Source organism: Mytilus edulis, chromosome 9 (genome assembly GCF_963676685.1).
Source record: "Mytilus edulis chromosome 9, xbMytEdul2.2, whole genome shotgun sequence".
In the NCBI taxonomy this organism is placed as follows: domain Eukaryota; kingdom Metazoa; phylum Mollusca; class Bivalvia; order Mytilida; family Mytilidae; genus Mytilus; species Mytilus edulis.
Window position 1 is genome coordinate 34,297,000 of NC_092352.1, and position 20,592 is coordinate 34,317,591.

At 32.1% G+C, this 20,592-nt stretch overlaps 1 protein-coding gene across 7 annotated transcripts in view; it reads right to left on the bottom strand.

Annotated features, from left to right (window-relative positions):
• Positions 1-19,287, bottom strand: part of LOC139488210 (protein phosphatase 3 catalytic subunit alpha-like) — a 32,806-nt gene extending 13,519 nt beyond the window's left edge. For 6 of the 7 annotated variants that reach the window (XM_071273677.1, XM_071273670.1, XM_071273671.1 and 3 more), the window contains exons 1-8: positions 19,082-19,277; positions 15,707-15,907; positions 6,513-6,637; positions 5,008-5,119; positions 3,024-3,169; positions 1,563-1,702; positions 1,211-1,288; positions 384-478 (exon numbers count right to left, since the gene is read on the bottom strand). In XM_071273677.1, the coding sequence (XP_071129778.1) occupies positions 384-478; positions 1,211-1,288; positions 1,563-1,702; positions 3,024-3,169; positions 5,008-5,119; positions 6,513-6,637; positions 15,707-15,907; positions 19,082-19,130 (946 nt within the window). In that variant the 5' untranslated portion in view covers positions 19,131-19,277. Of the gene's footprint in view, positions 1-383; positions 479-1,210; positions 1,289-1,562; positions 1,703-3,023; positions 3,170-5,007; positions 5,120-6,512; positions 6,638-15,706; positions 15,908-19,081 lie in introns of all 7 variants that reach the window. The other variant, XM_071273676.1, reaches the window with a different exon arrangement.
• Between the last annotated feature and the right edge of the window lie 1,305 nt (positions 19,288-20,592).

The window sequence follows — 20,592 nt, forward strand, 5'->3', positions numbered from 1 at the left end:
TTAAACTTTTTCAAACGTGTCATAGTATATTATTGTAAATGGTTTAAGCATGTCATTCATTCTGTTTTCTTTGTTCTTTTAACATCAATATTAAAAGTGCGTTCAATAATAGCAAATATTTACTTAATGGTTATCTTATTGTATTTCTCCTGGTGTACACAAATATCAGAATGGCATTGTGTCCAATTATGAATATTCAGATCTTATATCACAGTGTTAGTTTTCACATGTTAGAATTCAACATCGTAATGCAGTGCTTCTGTACCCAACACACAAATTTTCATTTTATTTTATAAATAGAAGTATGCATTTTCTACTGCAGAGAATATGTTACATCTGTTTCTATATATAAGCATCTGGTACATCCAATAAACAATTCTTACCTTTATTATTATAAACATCTAAATAATTAGGTGCTGAAAATATCGTAATTAATGAAGGAAAGCCTGTGGTTTGACTTTTTCTATACATTCTGTACCTGTAATAGATTAGAAGGATGATTTAATGATAGCTGATAATATTAATGACCAATTTGTCAATTACAAGCTTATACACAGGAAAACATACATTTTTTCATATTTTTTTTATAATTATTATTGATAATCGTCTTAAATATTTGAAGAACATTTGTAAAGCTGACCTTTTGCCAAGATATGGATGTTTTGGGACTGACCCAATTCTTACCAAGTGTTAGTACATTGTAAAAGACAGCTCTTTTATGAATTTAAGATTGGTTTTAAGATCTATTGATTTTCCCCAAAATAACAGTATTGTGACCAATAATTTTTATTCAGTCAAGAAAGGTAGGAAAACAAAATACTCCAGAAGTGCTTACTACCAAAATGTTTATATAGGACAGTGTCGAGAGTGCACAAACACATTTCTCTGTCAAATAAGACATGTACTTTCCTAAAGCTAGGTGCCAATGGTTCTCAATGTCTTACAATTTATGATTTTATCTATTGTCATTTACAGATATAAAAGAGACATCTTAAAAGCTTGGCCTTGGTAAAATATTAAATTTAGAGACACTTATTGAATTTACCTATTGAAGAATAGCAAATGAACCGTCTTTTACCGAATCTGTATTTGAACCATCAAAGGATTTTGTCTTGTTATTTTGGGTTCATCAGTTATGTAGTTTGCATTATAAAATTGAATTCAGCTCTTTGAATGTTTAATTTAGAATCCTTATAGTTTGTAAACTCACCCAGCATCTTGCGCTTCATGAGCTCGTATAATTGATAATAGATTATTCTGCTGTAAAAAATCACAACATGCTGCATAGCTGAAAAACAAAATTAATTCTTTATGATATTCGTTATTGAATTTTACCTGTACCAAACCTTTTAGATAGATAAACTCATCAAAATTTTACATGTTTAATCTAGTTTTTTGAAAAAGGTTTTCTTGTGAATTAACAAATAAATATATATCAACATCAAAATTATTTGGATTACCTTTTAACTTGCTGATTTGGCTAAAAGACAAAAAAGTTGTCACTTATGTTTACAATTTTCAAGGAATCTATGATCTTTTTTGCTCCAATTTCAAACATTCACCTGTAAAAATATGAGCAACCCCTGACACTATTATGAGTAAAGTGCTCTGTTGTCTTTTCTGTTCCGAAATCTTCTAATGGATCTGACCATAAAAGATCACACATTGGACCAAATGCTGGAGGTTCTTTAAATCTATCCAACTGAAAATGTAAAACATTAACTGATAAATTGGTAAAATAAATAACTCTCAGCGCAAAGATCATGAAAATATCTAAAACGCTTTCATTTAGACATGAAAATATTTCCTCCACCTAATAACTTTTTTTACTGTTCTACATGTAATTGCGCCTTTAGAAACCTTAACAGCAAAAACCAAAAAAAGAATGCTCTCTTCAGTTGGACTACCTTCACCAAATTTATGTGACTTTCTAATCGACGTTTTTTTCCCCGTCTCCATTAAATGAAACAAATATGCAACTAAAGAATTACGAGTACAGAATAAAATGAAACATTTATGAAAACAATAGAGTTGGTGCTTTTATGATTCTTCTTATAGATGTAAATATATTTAATATGTAAAACATGAACTAAACCAAAAAGGAGAAGTTGTTTAATGGCTCTATTTAGGGTATTGGGACAGAAGGTGTTTGCTGATTGTCAACCAAAAAATAGCCGCATGGGTAAATCTAAGTGTATGTTTGCCGACTTTTTGAACTCAATATACTGTCATAATTCTAACAAGTTCGTGCTTGTGTCATTTTGTTTATACAGTGATGTTTTTGTACCACTGTGTTTCACAATTCTTGCTCTTTGGGTATAATTCACAGTCCAAAATTCCAGCCACAAAGTCATTTTATCAATAAAAAAATCAACGTTTTCTAATCACAGAAATTTGTGTCATGCCGCGATTTGCCATCATGGACACAGCGTTTTACTTGTATCATAATTATTTCATGCCCTTCTCGAAATCAATCTCTATTCTCTGTAGACGATTTTGTCATCATAGAGCTACAGAATTTTTTTTAATTACCCGAAGAAATACGACAACGGAAATTTGAAAGGAAACAAAATTCTTGACGGTTACCGGAAACGGAGATGAACAAAATCCGGAAATCGTTAATTTTTCAAAAATAAAAAAAATCGAGGCAGGCGGGGATGAAAATCTATCAATTAATTTTAATTGGCCTAATGGAACCAGCATCCTTCAGAAACTCTTAAATATGAACAAGGACATCATTGATTGTATGACACAAATGGTAAGAGCTATATCATCAACGACTTCTTAGTGAAATGTAGACAATAAAGTTGTTGTTGTGTTTTGTAAAAGCAGAAAAAGGAACAGGTAAATAAAGAAGGACTTCTTTGTAAGTAGCGACAAAAAATGTATAATAGGACCAAAAACTAAAAGATTTTAATTTTATTTTGGACTGAACCAAAGTATATTTCATCATTTGCTGCCTGTCTATGTTTGGCCATGGACATCCCTTTAGAACCACTACTGAAGATAAATTAAATGCCTACTTTTCTGATATCATCCAATGTATGAACTTCTGGTGATAATCCACCATGCACACATAAAAACTGTTGATTCATTAAAGCTGATAATGGTAAACAATCAAAGGCTTCCATACATGCATCATATATTTTTTCGGTATACTTTATTTTACCTAAAAAAGAAAAAAAATAAGAAAATCAATAACTAACTGAAATGTAAATCAAGTATTTGAGTATTGCCAGACATATTTCAGCTATCAAGACTTTCCTTTCAAGTATACAATTTAAATTTCTGTTACAAAATAGCAAGCCCTTTGTCTAAAGCTTAAATATGTAATTTTTTTGTTGTTGATTAGGTGAATAAATGACACAAAATATTAAAGTAAAACGGGGGATATTTTGAACGATCAACACGAGTTTTATATACTATAATTCATAAACAACAATTCAGTAGTGTTAAAGAAACCTCCCAAACAAACATGTTTACAATTGAACAACTGATAGATAATCTGACATTACTTCCATAGCCTATTTCTCTCAATCACAATACTGCAGGGGATATTTATATGTACAATTGGAAGATTAACAAGTTATATGTCTTATCCTGAAACATTCCGATGTATGTTTGTAAGTAGCTTTTTCATGATCAGTTCTATACAAGTTATCAACAATAGATGTCCCCATTGCAATATAATGAATGTAGCTTTATCAATAGATCTATTAACACCTTCTATATAACATATACTTTATGTGTGGTTGTAATTAATACTCTTTTCACCTGGAACAATTGACATTTAAACAGAGACAAAATCAATACATGTTTGTTTTGCTGTACAGTGTATTGAGACTAAGTTCTGTCAGATACTATATCAATATGTATCATATACAGACAGGTCATGTCTGATGATCAATTGTTCACACTTATGATTATAACTAAACAAGTTCAGATCCACTTAATCAATTCAATAAAGCTAGGTATTTTTACCATGTGATGTAATTAGCTGAATCTGAAATATAGTCTCACTCTTGTAAACAATAAAACCTAATGCAAAGATATATGCCGTATTTACTTTGCAGATAAATCACACATTGAAAACGTGTCAATTTTCATTAGAGGCTCCTAGAAGCCAAGTTATTTCTAATTTTTAAAACATTTTATTACTAAGCACACATGTTATTTTGGTCAAGAGTAGACAGCCAAAAGGGTTTCTTTACAGGGTCATCAGATATAAAATTTAAGTTAACTCCCTTAAAAGACTTAGAATGAAATTCAAAACAGTGTGGCTGTGGCCATTGATTGACACATTAAATTCATCCATTGACTGGGACAATTTGCGTGAACGTTTGTCTGTAACGACCACTGTTCACGACGTACCTACGATAGACATTTAAACTGTGGGGTCACCAAAGGTTTCTTAACGCCTTTAATTATAAAATAATTCGAAAAATTAATCAGGAATAACCTTTATGTTTTGATTTATATAATTGATATAAATCAAAACATCGTGTTATTTCTGATTAATTTTTCGAATTACTTTATTAAGGTGTTGAGAACCTTTGGTGACCCCTTAGTTTAAGTGCCTTTAAAAAGTACATAGCGAGCAGTGGACGTTACATACAAACGTTCACCTAAATTGTTCCAGTCAATGGATGAATTTAATGTGTCAATCAATGGCCACAGCCACACTGTTTTGAATTTCATTCTAATTTGATTTCAGCAGACCCAGTGATTTTATAAAAGACTTTTGGAAATGAATGATACCAAATTTAAGTTTCTGTTATATTAAGTGTATATTCATTGTAAAGCTTTTGCTAATAATTTCCAGTACAACATGGAATGTAATGTACAGATGCAACACTCCAGAAAATGTGTGATGAACACTGATCTATTCACTTAAATGCATGTTGATCAAAAGTTGAGATTTGATTGGTTATTAAATGAATATTATGTACATGTATACTGATGTAATATGTATTATGAGGAATCTAACAATATTCTGTATATACTTACATTCTTGTTTAAATGTGAAGTATTCAGTAAGGTGCCGACACTCATGATTTCCTCGTAGCAGGAAAAATGTGCTTGGATATAAGATCTTTAAAGCCCATAAGTACAATACACACTGAAAATAGAAATCAGGTGAAAATTGTTTAAAAAGATGTCTGGTAGGTTTCAATTTTCAGCCACAGTAAATATATTCATATCTTTAGACTTTTTTTTGGGGGGCTTTTATTTTTTGAATGATTACTTTCCTTTAACCTTTGCAGTCTCTTGTTTAATATTATACATGATGTTTTTTATGTAAGGTTATGTATTATAAGTTGGTTCTTTACTTCTTACTACCAGTATGTGCAAAAACATTTATCAGGAGTGTAACGTTTTTAGTGTGAAATTCACAAGAAAGCATATGCATTCATTTATAATGATAAACAATAAATAAGTGCAGATACAGTATTACCAAACACTTTCTCTCATCAAACTACTATATATTGACTATAAGTTGTTCAATTTTTCCATCCATTTACATTTCTATTAACAGCAAGTCAATCTGTTGCTAGAAAATGTCTTTGAAGGTGAAATAACATATTTATCCACATTTTTCATGTTTTATATTTTCTATTTAGTATCACAGCATGATTGCACAGGTGAATCCAGATGACCCTAAAGTTCAACTTCTGAATACCATGGTTAAAATTAGACTTAGTAGCCAAGTTTGCCAGGAGTGTGTGTTTGGTGTCAAGCTATTATAAACAGTTACATTTTCCACATATTTGACACAAACACTACAAGAGGACCAAGCAATACAACAAGTGATCCATAAGTCAGTATGTGTCGCTTCTGCTTCACGGTTCAGTGGTCAACACCAAATGAATCATAAGACAGTAATTAGGTAGGACCTTGAAAAATCTTGTATAAATTACCACACTTTCAGTTTACTATTCAAATACAAAGAAAAAGCCACAAGTGAACAGCAACATGTCAAAGCTTTGAATGAAATCAGATTAGACAACTTGATTAGCCAATTAGATCAAACCATTTGCATCTTCCTGACAACATAGTGGGAGACTGCCTTCAAACTATTGATTTTTTTTAAACTTACCACCAGAAATTTCATGATCCTGACATTAACATCTTTTTCACTTTCAGTTCAATAAAATATTAGCATATTTCCCCCAGAATTTATAAAATCTTTTAATCCAATTCAGCCAGGATGATTAATGGCATTTTCAGTTACTTTTTAACAGCTAGTTCTCTCCCGTTAGATATTATTAGCAATGGTAAAAGACCTTGAAAGCAATCAATGTTGAGAAAATAAAAACTTGTTGCAAGAGAGATATCCAATGCACCCATTGCAGTAGGATATTTAGGAGGAAGGACATCACTTACAAAAATGTACTACATGTACAAGTCCATATTAATACTAGCTAGTACCTAAAAATGTCTGCTATTCAATATAGGAATTAATTTTCATGCTGATGAGAATACATTCATAAACAAATTTTCACTCCACTTACCTCTATACTAAAATATCCTCTGTCTACATAATCTCCCAGGAAGAGGTAGCGAGTTGTAGCAGGAGGACCACCCACTTCAAAAAGTTTCATCAAGTCATAAAACTGACCATGTATATCACCACAAACTAAAAGTAGAAAGAATATATATATACATATGTTGTATCAGTTAAAATTAATTTGTTACACACTAGTAGTGACTAGACAATTTCAGTTATATACCCCAATGTCAGTGAAATAACAATGTCATGGTCATATTGCTGCTTTTTAATCAGATTAAAAAAAATGGATATCTGATATAAATATGAATGATCCTACAACTTAGTACATGTACATCTGTTTTAACAAATTGATACATCTTTTTTAGAATGATGTAATGATAATATGAAGTGTTCAGAAGGCGAGCAGTTGTACACTATACATATTTAATGATGAAGTGTTCAATCTTTCCCGTCTTCTTGAAATAAGAGACAGATACATCATGTACATACAGCATGACAATATAAGATTTATAAGTTGGTGCACAAGTCTTGATTTCAAAACTTAGGTGAAACAAACAATTTTGATTAACTAATTAAGAAAACTTCAACTATATTTTCTAATTCAATCAATGATTATCCTGATTATATTATCCCTTTCAGTTCTGACTGTCTACTCTTATGAATTGCATTGAATTCAAAGCCCTTATTTTAAAACTGTAGAACATTTGTTACACCAAAAAAGTTTATACTTAGTGACTGGATGGACTGGTTATCATTTTTGTATTTTTTTTCTTTTAAAATATTGCTCTGATAACTAATATATTAAGATTTCGAAAAGACTTCAATGATAACATTGAAACACACCTGCAGAGTGCAGTTATCAATATATATATTGATATCCTATTTTTTTGGCTGATATTTCAGTGTTTAACCTTACCATGAAAAAAAGTTCACAGCATTGCAAATTATTGTTGGTGTCATTTTTATTGAATGAAATAGCAAAAATATTTCCCAATCTTTTATATTGACGAAAACATATAAAAGCACTGGTGTATAAAAATTTGATCTTAAAAACTAGCATGCTGTTTCTATAACCCTGATAACAGTTGGAGCCAAATTAAATGTAAAAAATTTCTACTTTTTTTTGGTTAAAAATTAGAATAACATGAATATAAAAGAGAAAGAAAATTACATTCAGATTTATTCCTTTTTGTTTCTTTGGATGTATATGATTTGTAACAAACAAGCATATTACTTCAATCTGTAAAATATGCTAATGAGGTATTAAAACAATTACTTTCATGTTCATCAGAAGTAAGCACATTAACAAAGTTATGAATTTCTTGTCAGTATGCCATAATCGTCTTTCAACTGTATTTTGTACATTGTACATGTATGCAAAGCAATACAACCCTTTCAAGACTTAGCTACTTGGGTAAAAAATCCAAATGTCCCTTTTTGCTGCATTTGATTAACTTTGTATAAACCTTATTGCCAAATGTTAATACTAATAGAGTGAGAGAATAATTTTGGTCCTACTAGTTTTACACTAAATCTATCAACACAAGGTTATTCTTGATTGGCATCCCAAGTTAGTTCAGTGGAGCATGGTGAAGATGTCTGCTAAAGTAATCACACTTCTATTACAGAAACAAGTATGTTGTCAGTATCAATTCCATCTATTTGTTAGAGCAAGAAGACTGCAGACTTTATAGATATTCCAATATCAAGGTCAAAATCAGATCAATTTTCACTTAATTACCATCGGACAGAATTAAGCTTATCAATAACTTCCAATCACTTGCCAAATGTTATTCACCTATTATCTGTTACAGGTAATGCTGACAGACATATAAAATAGGATTTTAATACATTAGAAATGTACTTAGTAATATGACATGATTATTTATAAATGTTCCCTTCAGTTTCATTACATTAATCTTTACTGTAAGAAATAAGCAACAACACTGTCTTCAACATACTGCAGGATATATATATATTCAAATAAGGTTACATTATTAAGCTTCCTTTAGTAATTCGTATAAAATTGCTTGAGCTTTCTAATTACAGAAGGCAACTTTTGAAGGTTACATGTACATTTGTAGTATAGCAGATTAAATTAATTAAATGTTTTACATTTGGTAACACACTGAAGGAGAGTTTCTGCTGGCAGTTGTCATTATCTAATTACTGTCATAAGGTATTTCATATAAGAATGTGACCTCTTAAATCTTTCTTTGATGATCATTTGACATTTTCACTCAATCCTTCATTTTACCATGAACTTGTCATGCATTATGATTTTGACAGAAAATCAATAATCAGCTGATTACAAAAAGGTACCAGTAATAATAATGGTGTTAAGCTTATCAATTATTTCATAAAATATTTTGAAGTTTAAACTTTAAACTTAAAATTTAGCTCTGGGTACTGTATTTTGGTCATAAGAATAGCTCCTGTCCAAATTCTCATCAAATTCAATGAAGTCCATTTATCAGTGAGTAGAATATGGGAAAAATGAAAATAAATATTTTCAGAACTTTGCTATCAGTATGAATACTCTATTTTTTGGTTAAAATTTCATAAAATTCCATGAAGGCTTGATGAAGTTATTGATGTCTAGTAAAAGTGAACCATTGACTAACCCTAAATGCTGATCATCATATCAACAGAATCTAGGTGTTTAAACATATATAAATATGAATTTATGAACATGTAGTAACAATGCTGCAAATTTAAAATCATAGGGAATATGTTTACTAAGTTTCAATTTTATTGGACTTTAACTTCATCAAAAACTACGCTAGAACAAAACTTTAACCTGAAGTGGGAAATCATTTTCTATGTTTAGTGACCATGAAATTGGGGTAAAAACTCTAATTTAACTAACACACTGAAAAACATAATGCCACTATAAAGTGGGACATAAAAAGATTGAAAGAAGATTTATCAATCCATTTTTTTTTTAAATTCATTTTAAATTTTAGCTTTAGATATCCCAACCTATCTATATGTAAAGGGTGTGCCAATGCCCCTCTCAGATTGTATTGGTCCATCAGCAATGACTTTTTGTTTAGTTTATTATTCTTAAAAGCTTTCATAAATTACCTACAAGAAATGTAGACATGAATTTGCAAATCATTGTTGTTTACCATATCATTTCTATTTCCAAAGAGCATAACTCTTCTTTAAAACACTTCCAAAACCTTATTGACATAATAAATTTTTTAAATGAAGAGTCACTAGAAATAAATAGCTTAGTGAGAACCTAGTCTGTATCAAAGTTGACTTCAAATTGTGTCAGGTAACTCAAACTTTGCAATTCAACTTATAGGTCACCAAGTCTTTTTAACCCTTTCAACGCTACACAAAAAAATAGAAAAATGGCTGCTGCTGCTGCATTTTTTTTTGTGTTCATTCATTCGTACAGTATATTCCTTTTCAGACTGCTGTATCTTTTTTATTACAAGAGATACAGAGAAAGTTATTGCATGAAAAATGCTTAGGAGAGTATGAACTATAATGTTAGGCAGTTATTTCAGTAAAATTTTTATCAGGTTACCTGCATTTTCAGGTAATTAACAGGTAAAAGGTGTAATTTATTACATTTGTGTTGAATTTTGAATAAAAACTACTTTTAGTCTTCATCTATTTTGTTGTTTTAGCTGCCATATAATAAAGAAGACACCAATTGTTCGATTCCGTAGCATATTGCACCATACACAACGTATTATGTTATCGAGGCACAAATCAGTGGCTCCGTCCTCAAAATTTTCAGTCAACCTCCGTTTTCCCCCCTTTTTCTTCGTCTCGTAATGATCGATCAAATTATATTTCCCACACGAATTGAATGTAATAAACACATTGAGATAACAAGAAACCATTTAACTAATCCTCGTTGTCAGTTTCGCCATAGAAATGCTGAAATATTTCCGTATTTACAGCTTCGTTTTCGATTTCCGCCATTTGCATTTTGTCAAAATATTTGTTTTTATTTTCCTTCTACTGCATGATTTTACAATAAAAATTGCCGGGATTTCAAGTGCAAATGAGACCTTGTATATCCTTGATTCATACAAGGAAAAATTAGAGAGGACCCGAATGAAAACCGAATGGTTTAACCCTTTCATGCGGAATGTATCCTTTTGGCACACCCGCGCGCATGCCGAATGTATCCTTTTGGCACCCCCGTGTAGATGCCGAATGTATCCTTAAGGATACATAGATTTCTATTTTTAGACGGTCACAGTGCAAACAGTAAAAATAACGTTTAAACATGTTTCTTGGCCCCGTTGCTCCATGGATGTTATGATAAACACCAAATGCATTCGATATTATAGTATCGGGCGTAAAAACACTGTTAAAATATGTTTTTTCAAAGATTGTTGAGAAAAAAAAACCTCGTGAAAAACAAAATGGCGGAATCATAAACAATTGTGGTCAGGAGTTTCATTTCGAGTTGAAACATTGAGAAAACTTAACCTGCGGTCATGAAAGTCGTTTAACTTGAACAAAAGTAGTGATTGTACATATATTTTGGAGTTGTGAGAAGGATATTTGTAAAACAACCTGAAATCGAGACTTTGATTGTCGCCATCAGGTGCACGACTGTAAATAATTATTTCTCGTTGCCGTTTGACAGTCAACCTTTCATTACCGATTGAGTCAGAGTCTTTTATCATCGTTTTAGACACTCTCAGGAGTCTGTAGTGCTACGGGTTTTATTTCTTTTCATTGAAAGGCTGTACTGCAGTATGTAGGTCGACAAAACGAAAGTCCATTTTCATTTAAAATAGAACCGGATATTGACAAAATTGACAGCTGATTCTATAAATAGTGCGGTTCATTAAAAACATGTGTTGTTACATCTCATAGCTTTATTATTTTACATAAAAGTGGTTTCGAAAGATGAGACAATATTCTGCAATCTTATTCGTATTTTAATCGAGTGTAAATTATTTTCCGTGATGTATCTCGTCTTGTGACAGGTTTTTAAAAGTCTTGTTCAGGGTACCCTTGTTCAGCATACAAAAATTTTAAAAGTTGTTTTGAAAAACAAATAATGTTGACAGAGAGTAAACAAATCCTGAAAGATGCCAAGATGATTATTTTTATGTAACAAATTGTTTTCTTTCTCATTTAAAAAAAAAAAACATTGTCAAAGAAGGGAAGTGAAAAAAATTATATTTGTTTTAGAAGGGAAGGGAAAATTATTTTTTTCAGAATTGGAAAGGGGAAAAAAAAAATTTTTTTTGCTGAAGAGAAGTGATTTTTTCCCCCCCCAAAGTGAAATAACATAAGGTGTTGTCTGTTGCTTCTGATTAATCTTGAGATGGCATCATTTATTATTGTAAAATAATACTGTTCCTGTATGTTTCTGAAAACAATAAAGGGGTTCAATTTTTTGTTTTGGAAATTATGAGGAAGAACTCCCCCTCATGTTGCACACTAACACAAAAGATGAATGACCAGTGCGGCAGTGCCTAAAGTTTATTACAATTTGTAATGCCAATATAAGCAACCATTTTTAACACTAGGAAACATCTTTTTTGTGTTCAAAAAGGGACTTCAAATGGTATATAAATTGCTTCTTCTCTCAGATGCCAAGTCATATACATGTAGTAGTAAGGAGTAAGAGAAAAAACTGATCAAATTGGAAATGGGATAATGGGACCACATTAGGGTCTTGTAGCTGTCACCGTGTAAGTCAGCTTCTTAAATTAACACTGTTTATGGGACTAGTACACATAAGCAGGTATCTTCATACCACATTAATATATAGGCTTATATGTAAGTAACACTTGCTGCTGGATGTAAAAGATTAATTGATAGACTGGTAACAATGGTTATAGTATAACAACCTCACTCAAGTAATTTTTATTCACTTTTTGACAAACCATTCCATTAAATAACCCAAAAATATAAACAGAAAATAAAAAAAATAGTTTCCATTGTCCTCACTCAATTTTAAAATCAAAATTTATGATATGAATCCTCCTATTCAATGAGTATGCAGCATTATAAACAAAAACAAATTTCATAGCTTCCAAATGTTATTACAAACTATATCATGCAGCTCCCTGGTGTAGCTTTCCATCAATGAATTTTAAAACTGCATTTTGCAGTAAAACATGTACATGATGTATTTTAATCCCTTTTTGGCAATAGTTTTCAAGGACTTGCATCTGTGTGTACATATCATGAGTTTAAATAAAACAGTACCCAGTAGTTGTCTGCATATATATATTATCTTCTTTACCTCTACTGCATGTGATTAATAAATTTAACTATGATGAAAATAAATTTATAAAATATTAATTGCCAGCTTTTGGTATTTATTTGTGCTGCTTTAACAAACATCAGTTGATGTATTTGTCAATTTTATGTTATCTTATACATCCTAAATTTTGACTACATAGTTCAAATTTAATTTCAACAATTTTCAAAAAAAAAAAAATCACTAGGCTCTTTATCTTGAGATACAGCTGAATATTTGCTTATTTGTAGTACATTTATTAATGCTTAAATATTTTTTTTTATTATACAACCCCCATGACCCAAATCAAATTTATTGGAAATTTCATGGATTTAGAACTTTAAAAAAAAATCACTTTTTGGGTTCAATTACTTTTATCTATTGGAAAGCTTTATCTCATTCACATGTGGAAGAATTAAGGCATTACTGGGGTTAAGTCATAAAGTAATGAAGTCCCATCGATTATTATTGCAGTTAACAATTATTTTTAATTAGTTCAGTAATCGCACATCAACGCTGGGGGTATTATATAACTCGTCTCGAAGAGTTATTGTCCGTTATCGAGCCCGAGTTATCTTTCTTCTTTCGAAACCGTAAACAAATGGCGGCCAAAATCTACGTGAACGACAGTCTCGATTTACAAGTATTATTGCCAAGGAAACGGAAACGGGTTTTGAAAGAAAATAATTCAGTAGCTTATAGAAATAGAATTTTGAAACACACGTGTGCTTTAGAAATGTTGCCGAATGGAAGTGAAAGTGATATACGGTAGGCAAATCCAAAAATTATCTTCCGACTCAATCAATTTACGCTTTCGACACGCGTTTTTAAGGTAAACTGCTTCTCACTCTATGAAAAGGTTACGGACGCTCAACCTATGATATTTATCTACATTTTATCAAAATTTGACCGCACAACTCGCTACGGTTCCCGAGTTTTCAATGACCAAAACTACGAGGTCGTTTTTGCTGAAGCACATGTGAAATTAATCCCGGTCAGGTAAACGGCTCGTGCAAATAAATTTCGGCCAGGGAATCCCGCGAAAAAAATAAATTCAGTAGTGAAAGTGTTAAGAGTCCTTAGGAAAAATCCGTTGTCATCGCGGCATATGCCGCGAATAGCAGTGGTGGACGGTGTATGTCATCGCGGCATATGCCGTGTATAGCGTTGAAAGGGTTAAGACCGGACAACAAGAAAAATCAAGTATGTGCCAACTAATAGTCTGTGGCGTTGTTTCAACCCTTTTAGAAAATAAGAATGGGGGATTTCAATAAAGGAGTAGGTCCATTTAAGGACCGATTTTGGCCTCAAATTTCAGGTTCAACTGACGAAAGATTTTGACCACTTTTTAAATACTTAAGTGTCTATTTCTTTTGAATCAATTAGTTTATGTGAAAGATTTCAACTGATTTAGCCAGTAAAAACGATCCGATTCAAGCTCAAATATGAAAAATCTACCAAATATGCAAAAAAATGTCACTTTTCAGATGTTTTTTGTCAAAAATGAAAGTGGCCGCATCCGTGTTCATCCTCAACCTTTATATATGTTATGTATTATCATAAAATACAACTTACATTTCAATATTACAGCTTTTACATTAATGCTAGCAAGACAAATCTTTGTTTGGCTTGCTTGCTTTGTTTGTATCAGTGTTTGCTCAAGCATGGTAATTAAGATAGGCGGGGCTTCAGCTTGTATACATCATACTTTAAATCATTGGACGTTATGTCTGAGGTTAAGGACACTTAATTTTAAAACATCACATGACAAATATTCTCACCTGTAAAAATACAATAATTTGTCAATGAAAGAAAAATATAAACTTTTTACTTGTATGAGGCTGAGAAACTGGCCTTCAACATTAAATGACCTAATATTGTTTTTATAACATATCAATCTATTAGTTCAGTCAGTTATTTCCATGTCTGTCCTTCGATTATGCTACTCGAGAAAATATTCCAAAAAATGGGAAACAATTGTATCGAAGAGAAAATCGAGTGCACCTTTTTTTATGTTAGGGTGTGTTTGAGAAAAATATTTTGTCTTGAAAATGTACAAAACAAGAGTATTTGTTACATCATCTCGCTTCAGACTCTATCATTTTATATAGCAAAGCTACAGGTTGACTTTATAACATAAAAAAAATCACAGTACTAAAAGATGAAATATAGGGGTCAAGTGAAATATCTATCTAATTGGATCACAAATTCAGAGTAGGTGTGTTCGAATAGCTATTTGACTAAAAGTGCTTGACGACAGTCTTGGATCTCTGAAAAAAAAATTGTCTTCCGTTTCTACGATTGTGAAAATGAACTGGCGAAATAGGAAAATAATTTCGACGAAGTAGAATCCTGTCTGTATTGTATATTTACAAATAAGGAAACATGAGAGAATACGTGTCATGTGATGTTTTAAAATTTAGTGTCCTTAACCTCCAACATAACGTCCAATAAAATTTAAGAATGATGTATACAAGCTGAAGCCCCGCCTATCTTAATTACCATGCTTGAGCAAACATTGATACAAACAAAGCAAGCAAGCCGAACAAAGATTTGTCTTGCTAGCATTAATGTAAAAGCTGTAAGGATGAACACGAATGCGGCCACTTTCGTTTTACACGAAAACTGTCTAAAATTTAACTAAAATGCTAGAATTGTGAAGACTTCAGTAATTTAGCATGACTTAATGGTGCTAGTACCCGATATATGTGCTTTGTCTTGTCAAAAAGAGCCCATATTTATGTAGCAGAAGCATTCTACGGTCCAATAAACTACCAAAAGTTTATATTTTAACAATTTTGTGCTATATTTTGGGGCCGAAAAGGGGTCTTACTGGACCTACTCCTTTTGTGCCAATGGTGTTGTCAATAATAGATTGCTGCTAGGGATTTATTTTTTTTAAACCATGCACGGATACAACAAGCATCTTAACTATTAATAAACATAAATATTGTAGTTACCTGTGACTGGTGCTTCTATGTCTATCATTGTTTTTTCCTGCCTCAACAAGGAAGCTCCCCTGTTGATTAATTTAAGTGCAACCTCTTCCTGTAATCTTCCTTCCAAAATAAAATGCTGTTTGAGAACATCTGGTCTTGGTTTATCTTTACTGTCGAACACTTCACTATCTGACAATCTGTGACTTGGTGGAAAGGGAACACCTAAAAATCATAATATCAAAATAAATCAAATCCAAGTTGACAATGTATAGAACATGTACACAACTTTCTATCATATATATGAGGAATGAAAGCAAAAATAGTTGAGGACTTATCCCTTCCCTTATAAATTATACCAGTCAGTATTCATTGGTTCTATCAGGTGATAAATAAACATGCTGTTTCACTCTTATTGATGTTGTGTAAGGTAAAAGAAACTCTGGCTAGTCCCTCCTAAAATGGTGTTTCCCACAGGTTATACCTAAGGGTAGAATTCTTTATCACCATGATTTTTGAGAGATTATTAGGGAGACATCTGAGACAAATATAACTTCAGGTTTCATGTATCAGACAAAACATTTCCAAGTTTGCACTGGCACTCAAATAATGAACTAGGATCACAGGCTTTGCCAACAAAGTAACATTTGGTTTAATTTGTGGCATAATTTTTTAAAGTCAAGTATAAATGGCAGACATATAGGGATAAGATGTATTGTAAAGGAGCATTACTCTATAACATTAAAAGTGACGCGACCAAATTTCAAATTTGATCCATGTTTTGTGATATTAAGCATTGTGTATAAGTTTCATTACATTTGGGATGACTCAGTGTGTAAAACCTCTGCTCACCGACTCACCAAATGCGAGTTAGAGTCGTATTTAGCGAGACCAGGTTCAATAGAACTCTCCCTTTGTGCAAGTAGTCCTTCTGTGGCAACTTTGAATCAAGCCATCAAAAAAGATAGTAGCAAAAACATTTCCCCCGCAAAATATATACTGTTATCCTTGACTTCTGTTTCTTCTGTTTAAACAGGGACCCAGATGATACATATTATGTTACACGAGTTCTGATTGGCTAGATGACAGTTGTAACAAAAACTTAAACCAATCAAACTTGTGTTTAATACGATAAGGTGTATTACTGGGCATCACAAAAGTTCCCTTAAAAATTTGACGTATCAATACAAATTATTATACTTCACGTAAAAATGCCATATTTTGATTGGCTGATACAAGGGTGTTAATTTACTCTATCACATAGCTGAGAGGGTGACCATTTTTTTTAATGTAACCCCCTCGTCTAGACCAATCAAAATAGATAGTTTAAAGGACAATGGATTGAATGTACATCAAATAATTAAATACAATGCTTAAGTTCTAGGTTTTGGCTCAGATTTTATTATTTGACCTGCTGCTGCTGCATTTTTTTTGTGTTCATTCATAAGAACAATATATTTCTTTTCAGACTGCTGTATTTTTTTATTATAAGAGATACAGAGAAAGTTATTGCATGAAAAATGCTCAGGAGAGTATGAACTGTAATGTTAGGCAGTTATTTGAGTAAAATTTTTATCAGATTACCTGCATTTTCAGGTAAATAACAGGTAAAAGGTGTAATTTAAGAATTTTGAATAAAAACTACTTTTAGTCTTCATCTATTTTGTTGTTTTATCTGCCATATAATAAAGAAGACACCAATTACTCGATTCCGTAGCGTATTGCACCATACACAACATATTACGTAATCATGGCTCCTTCCTCAAAATTTTCAGTCAACCTCTGTTTTCCCCCCTTTTTCTACGTCTCGTAATTATCGATCAAATCATATTTCCCACAAGAATTAAATGTAATAAAGATTGAGATAACAAGAAACCTTTTAACTAATCCATGTTGTCAGTTACGCCATAGAAATGCTTAAATGTTTCCATATTTACAGCTTCGTTTCTGATTTCCGCCATTTGCATTTGTCAAAATATTTGTTTTTATTTTCCTTCAACTGCATGATTTTACTATAAAAATTGCCGGGATTTCAAGCGCAAATGAGACCTTGTATATCCTTGATTCATACAAGGAAAAATCTGAGAGGACCCGAATGAAAACCGAATGGTTTAAGTCCTGATGAAAAATCCATTGTCATCGAATAGCAGTGGCGGAGGGGGTATGTCATCGCTGCATATGCTGTGTATAGCGTTGAAAGGGTTATAATAAAATTAATCGATTAAAAAGACTAAAATGATAGGCATTCAGTATAATAAAATTAAATAATAAATAGCTGAGAGGGTGATAGAGCAGATTGGTACCCCGATAAAACATTGTCAAACCAATCTGCTCTATCACCCTCTCAGCTATGTGATATTTATATAATACATGTTGACACAATGCACTGTGATGTACATGTATGATGTCAATAGTTCAAGGGGGACATTTTATCTTGTCAACAGGGACAGATACATCTTAACGCTATTTGTCCGCCATTACTGGATATCACACAAGTTCCCGTAAAATTTTGACGTCATAAAACAAAATATCTGACATCACAATGGAAATGTGATTGTTGTATGCGTCAAAAGTTCAAGTGGCTGGGTCAGCCGGGATTACCGATAAGGTTTATTTCCTAACACACCTTATCCGATTTGTCTGCCATTACGGGATATCACACAGGTTCCGTAAAATTTTGATGTCATAAAACAAAATATCTGACGCCACAATGGAAAAGTAATTGTTGGATGCGTCAAAAGTTCAAGCGGCTGGGTCAGCCTGGGATAAGCGATAAGGTGAATAGCTATAAAGGTGCATTTGACAATCATAACTGCACATCCCCTTATTCATAAAAAATACTGTATATATACAACATACAACACAATAACTACAGTTGCTACTTGTCATCTACAATATGTGTGTGTGTGTACATGTAGGAATGCAAGGAGAACAATAAGGAGGACTTTTTCATGTAGTGTAAACAATCCTCAGCTGACCAAAAATGAAATACTATAAATAGCAACAATGAATGACCTTATATACTGTTTAGAAAAATATCTGAACTTCAAATGTATAGTAAAGAAAACTTTAGTAAAGTCCTTAACGTAAGTCGCTCAAATATGACCAGAAAGGAAGGGTATTATGAAAATGTCTCCCTTTAAATTTATGCAGCAACGGTAGCAGAATCTCTGCAGACGTCAGTATTCAGATACATTGACGTGCAGTGTATATGCAGAAACGCTTGATAACCAAAATATGTAAGCACATAGAAAATTTAGTATAATGAATTGTTAAAGAGTCAGGACTGCCAAAAATACCATCAATAAACGGAAAAGTATCACTTGCAGTCATGGCCGACAGGCAATATGGCGGACATAAATATTGTTGTGTATTGAACGGAGATAGCCATTGACTTACCCTTTACTATTCTTTCCTTTGTAGACAACTTAGGATCTGTGGAAGCCATCCTGGGGCTTTATAGAGGTGATAACTTTAAAATGTGCCTTAGATGGCACTTATTTTTGTCGATATGCCCCGATTCAATAATAGTAAACAATTCTTATCAAGATGGCGTTAACGACATCTTATTTGCATACAAAATACTATGCTGCGCATTTATTTGCGCAACCTTGCCAACGCCCGGTGTCAATGTTGCAAAAGTATGGCGAGCTGGATTAACAAATCTATTTATTTAGATAGAATATGTTTTTAACCGATTCATATTAATAAAATGTGTATTTAAACGACAGACACTGAATAAGTATGCGATGCTAGAGACGGATTTATATAAACTTTTCCAACCTTGTTTCCGAATCCCATAGTTGACCAAGTTGAATTTCATGTAACATGATTGTATATTAAATAATACTTTATTCTTGTAATTTTTCATTGATAAATGCTATTTAAACTAAACTAAGTATGCGATACTAGCCCTCAGTACTAGCTATACTTACTTTGACATCTTAATTTGATCAAGGATTTGTATAGTGTCTCACTATACAAATCCTTGATTTGATTAAAAAAAATACATCTTTAAAACTGAGATGAAAATTACTGACTGGATCTATCATAGTTTTACTTTGGTGAAATTCACGGCAACCCATTGACATATTAAATTGACTTATCAAAAAGAGCTGAGACTACTATCACACAATAGCAGTCTCAAAAAAGAGACACCGATTATATAAAGCGGCACGCGGTTTAAGGAAACGAGCCTTCCGAGCCAAAGAGGAAGAGACACTCCCGCCCCATGGATTATGTGTGGTGCTTAACGAAAAGTATTTCTTTAGTGTATATCATTTGAATGGGTTTTTTTTCACTACAAATGTTCTGAATACTGTAAAAATTGACTTTCAAGAACTTACTCAAATAGGAATATTAAACAACTGATTACAATTTCAAGTTATGTTCCAAATGTCAAAGGTGTAGAATCTTAATTCTTCTTTTTATGCTGATGGTATAAAAAGGTGGAATGATTTCAGACAGACGACGTAAAAGGTATTCATGTTAACAAGTTTGAAGTTAAAAAAACACCTAATGAGTAAACTCAGATCAATGTCAGATGCATTTTAGATATTTTATTAGATCTCTTTTTATGCCCCATTTATGGGCATTATGTTTTATGGTCTGTGCGTCCGTTCGTTTGTCCGCTCGTCTGTTCGTTATTCCGTCCGTCTGTCCTGCTTCAGGTTAAAGTTTTTGGTCGAGGTAGTTTTTGATGAAGTTGTAGTCCAATCTACTTGAAATTTAGTACACATGTTCCCTATGATATGATCTTTCTAATTTTAATGCCAAATTAGAGATTTTGCAACATTTTCACGGTCCATTGAACTTAGAAAATGATAGTGCGGATGGGACATCCGTGTACTTTGGACACATTCTTGTTATATAAATGTTTTAAGATGCGAATTCATAAATACTATTTATTG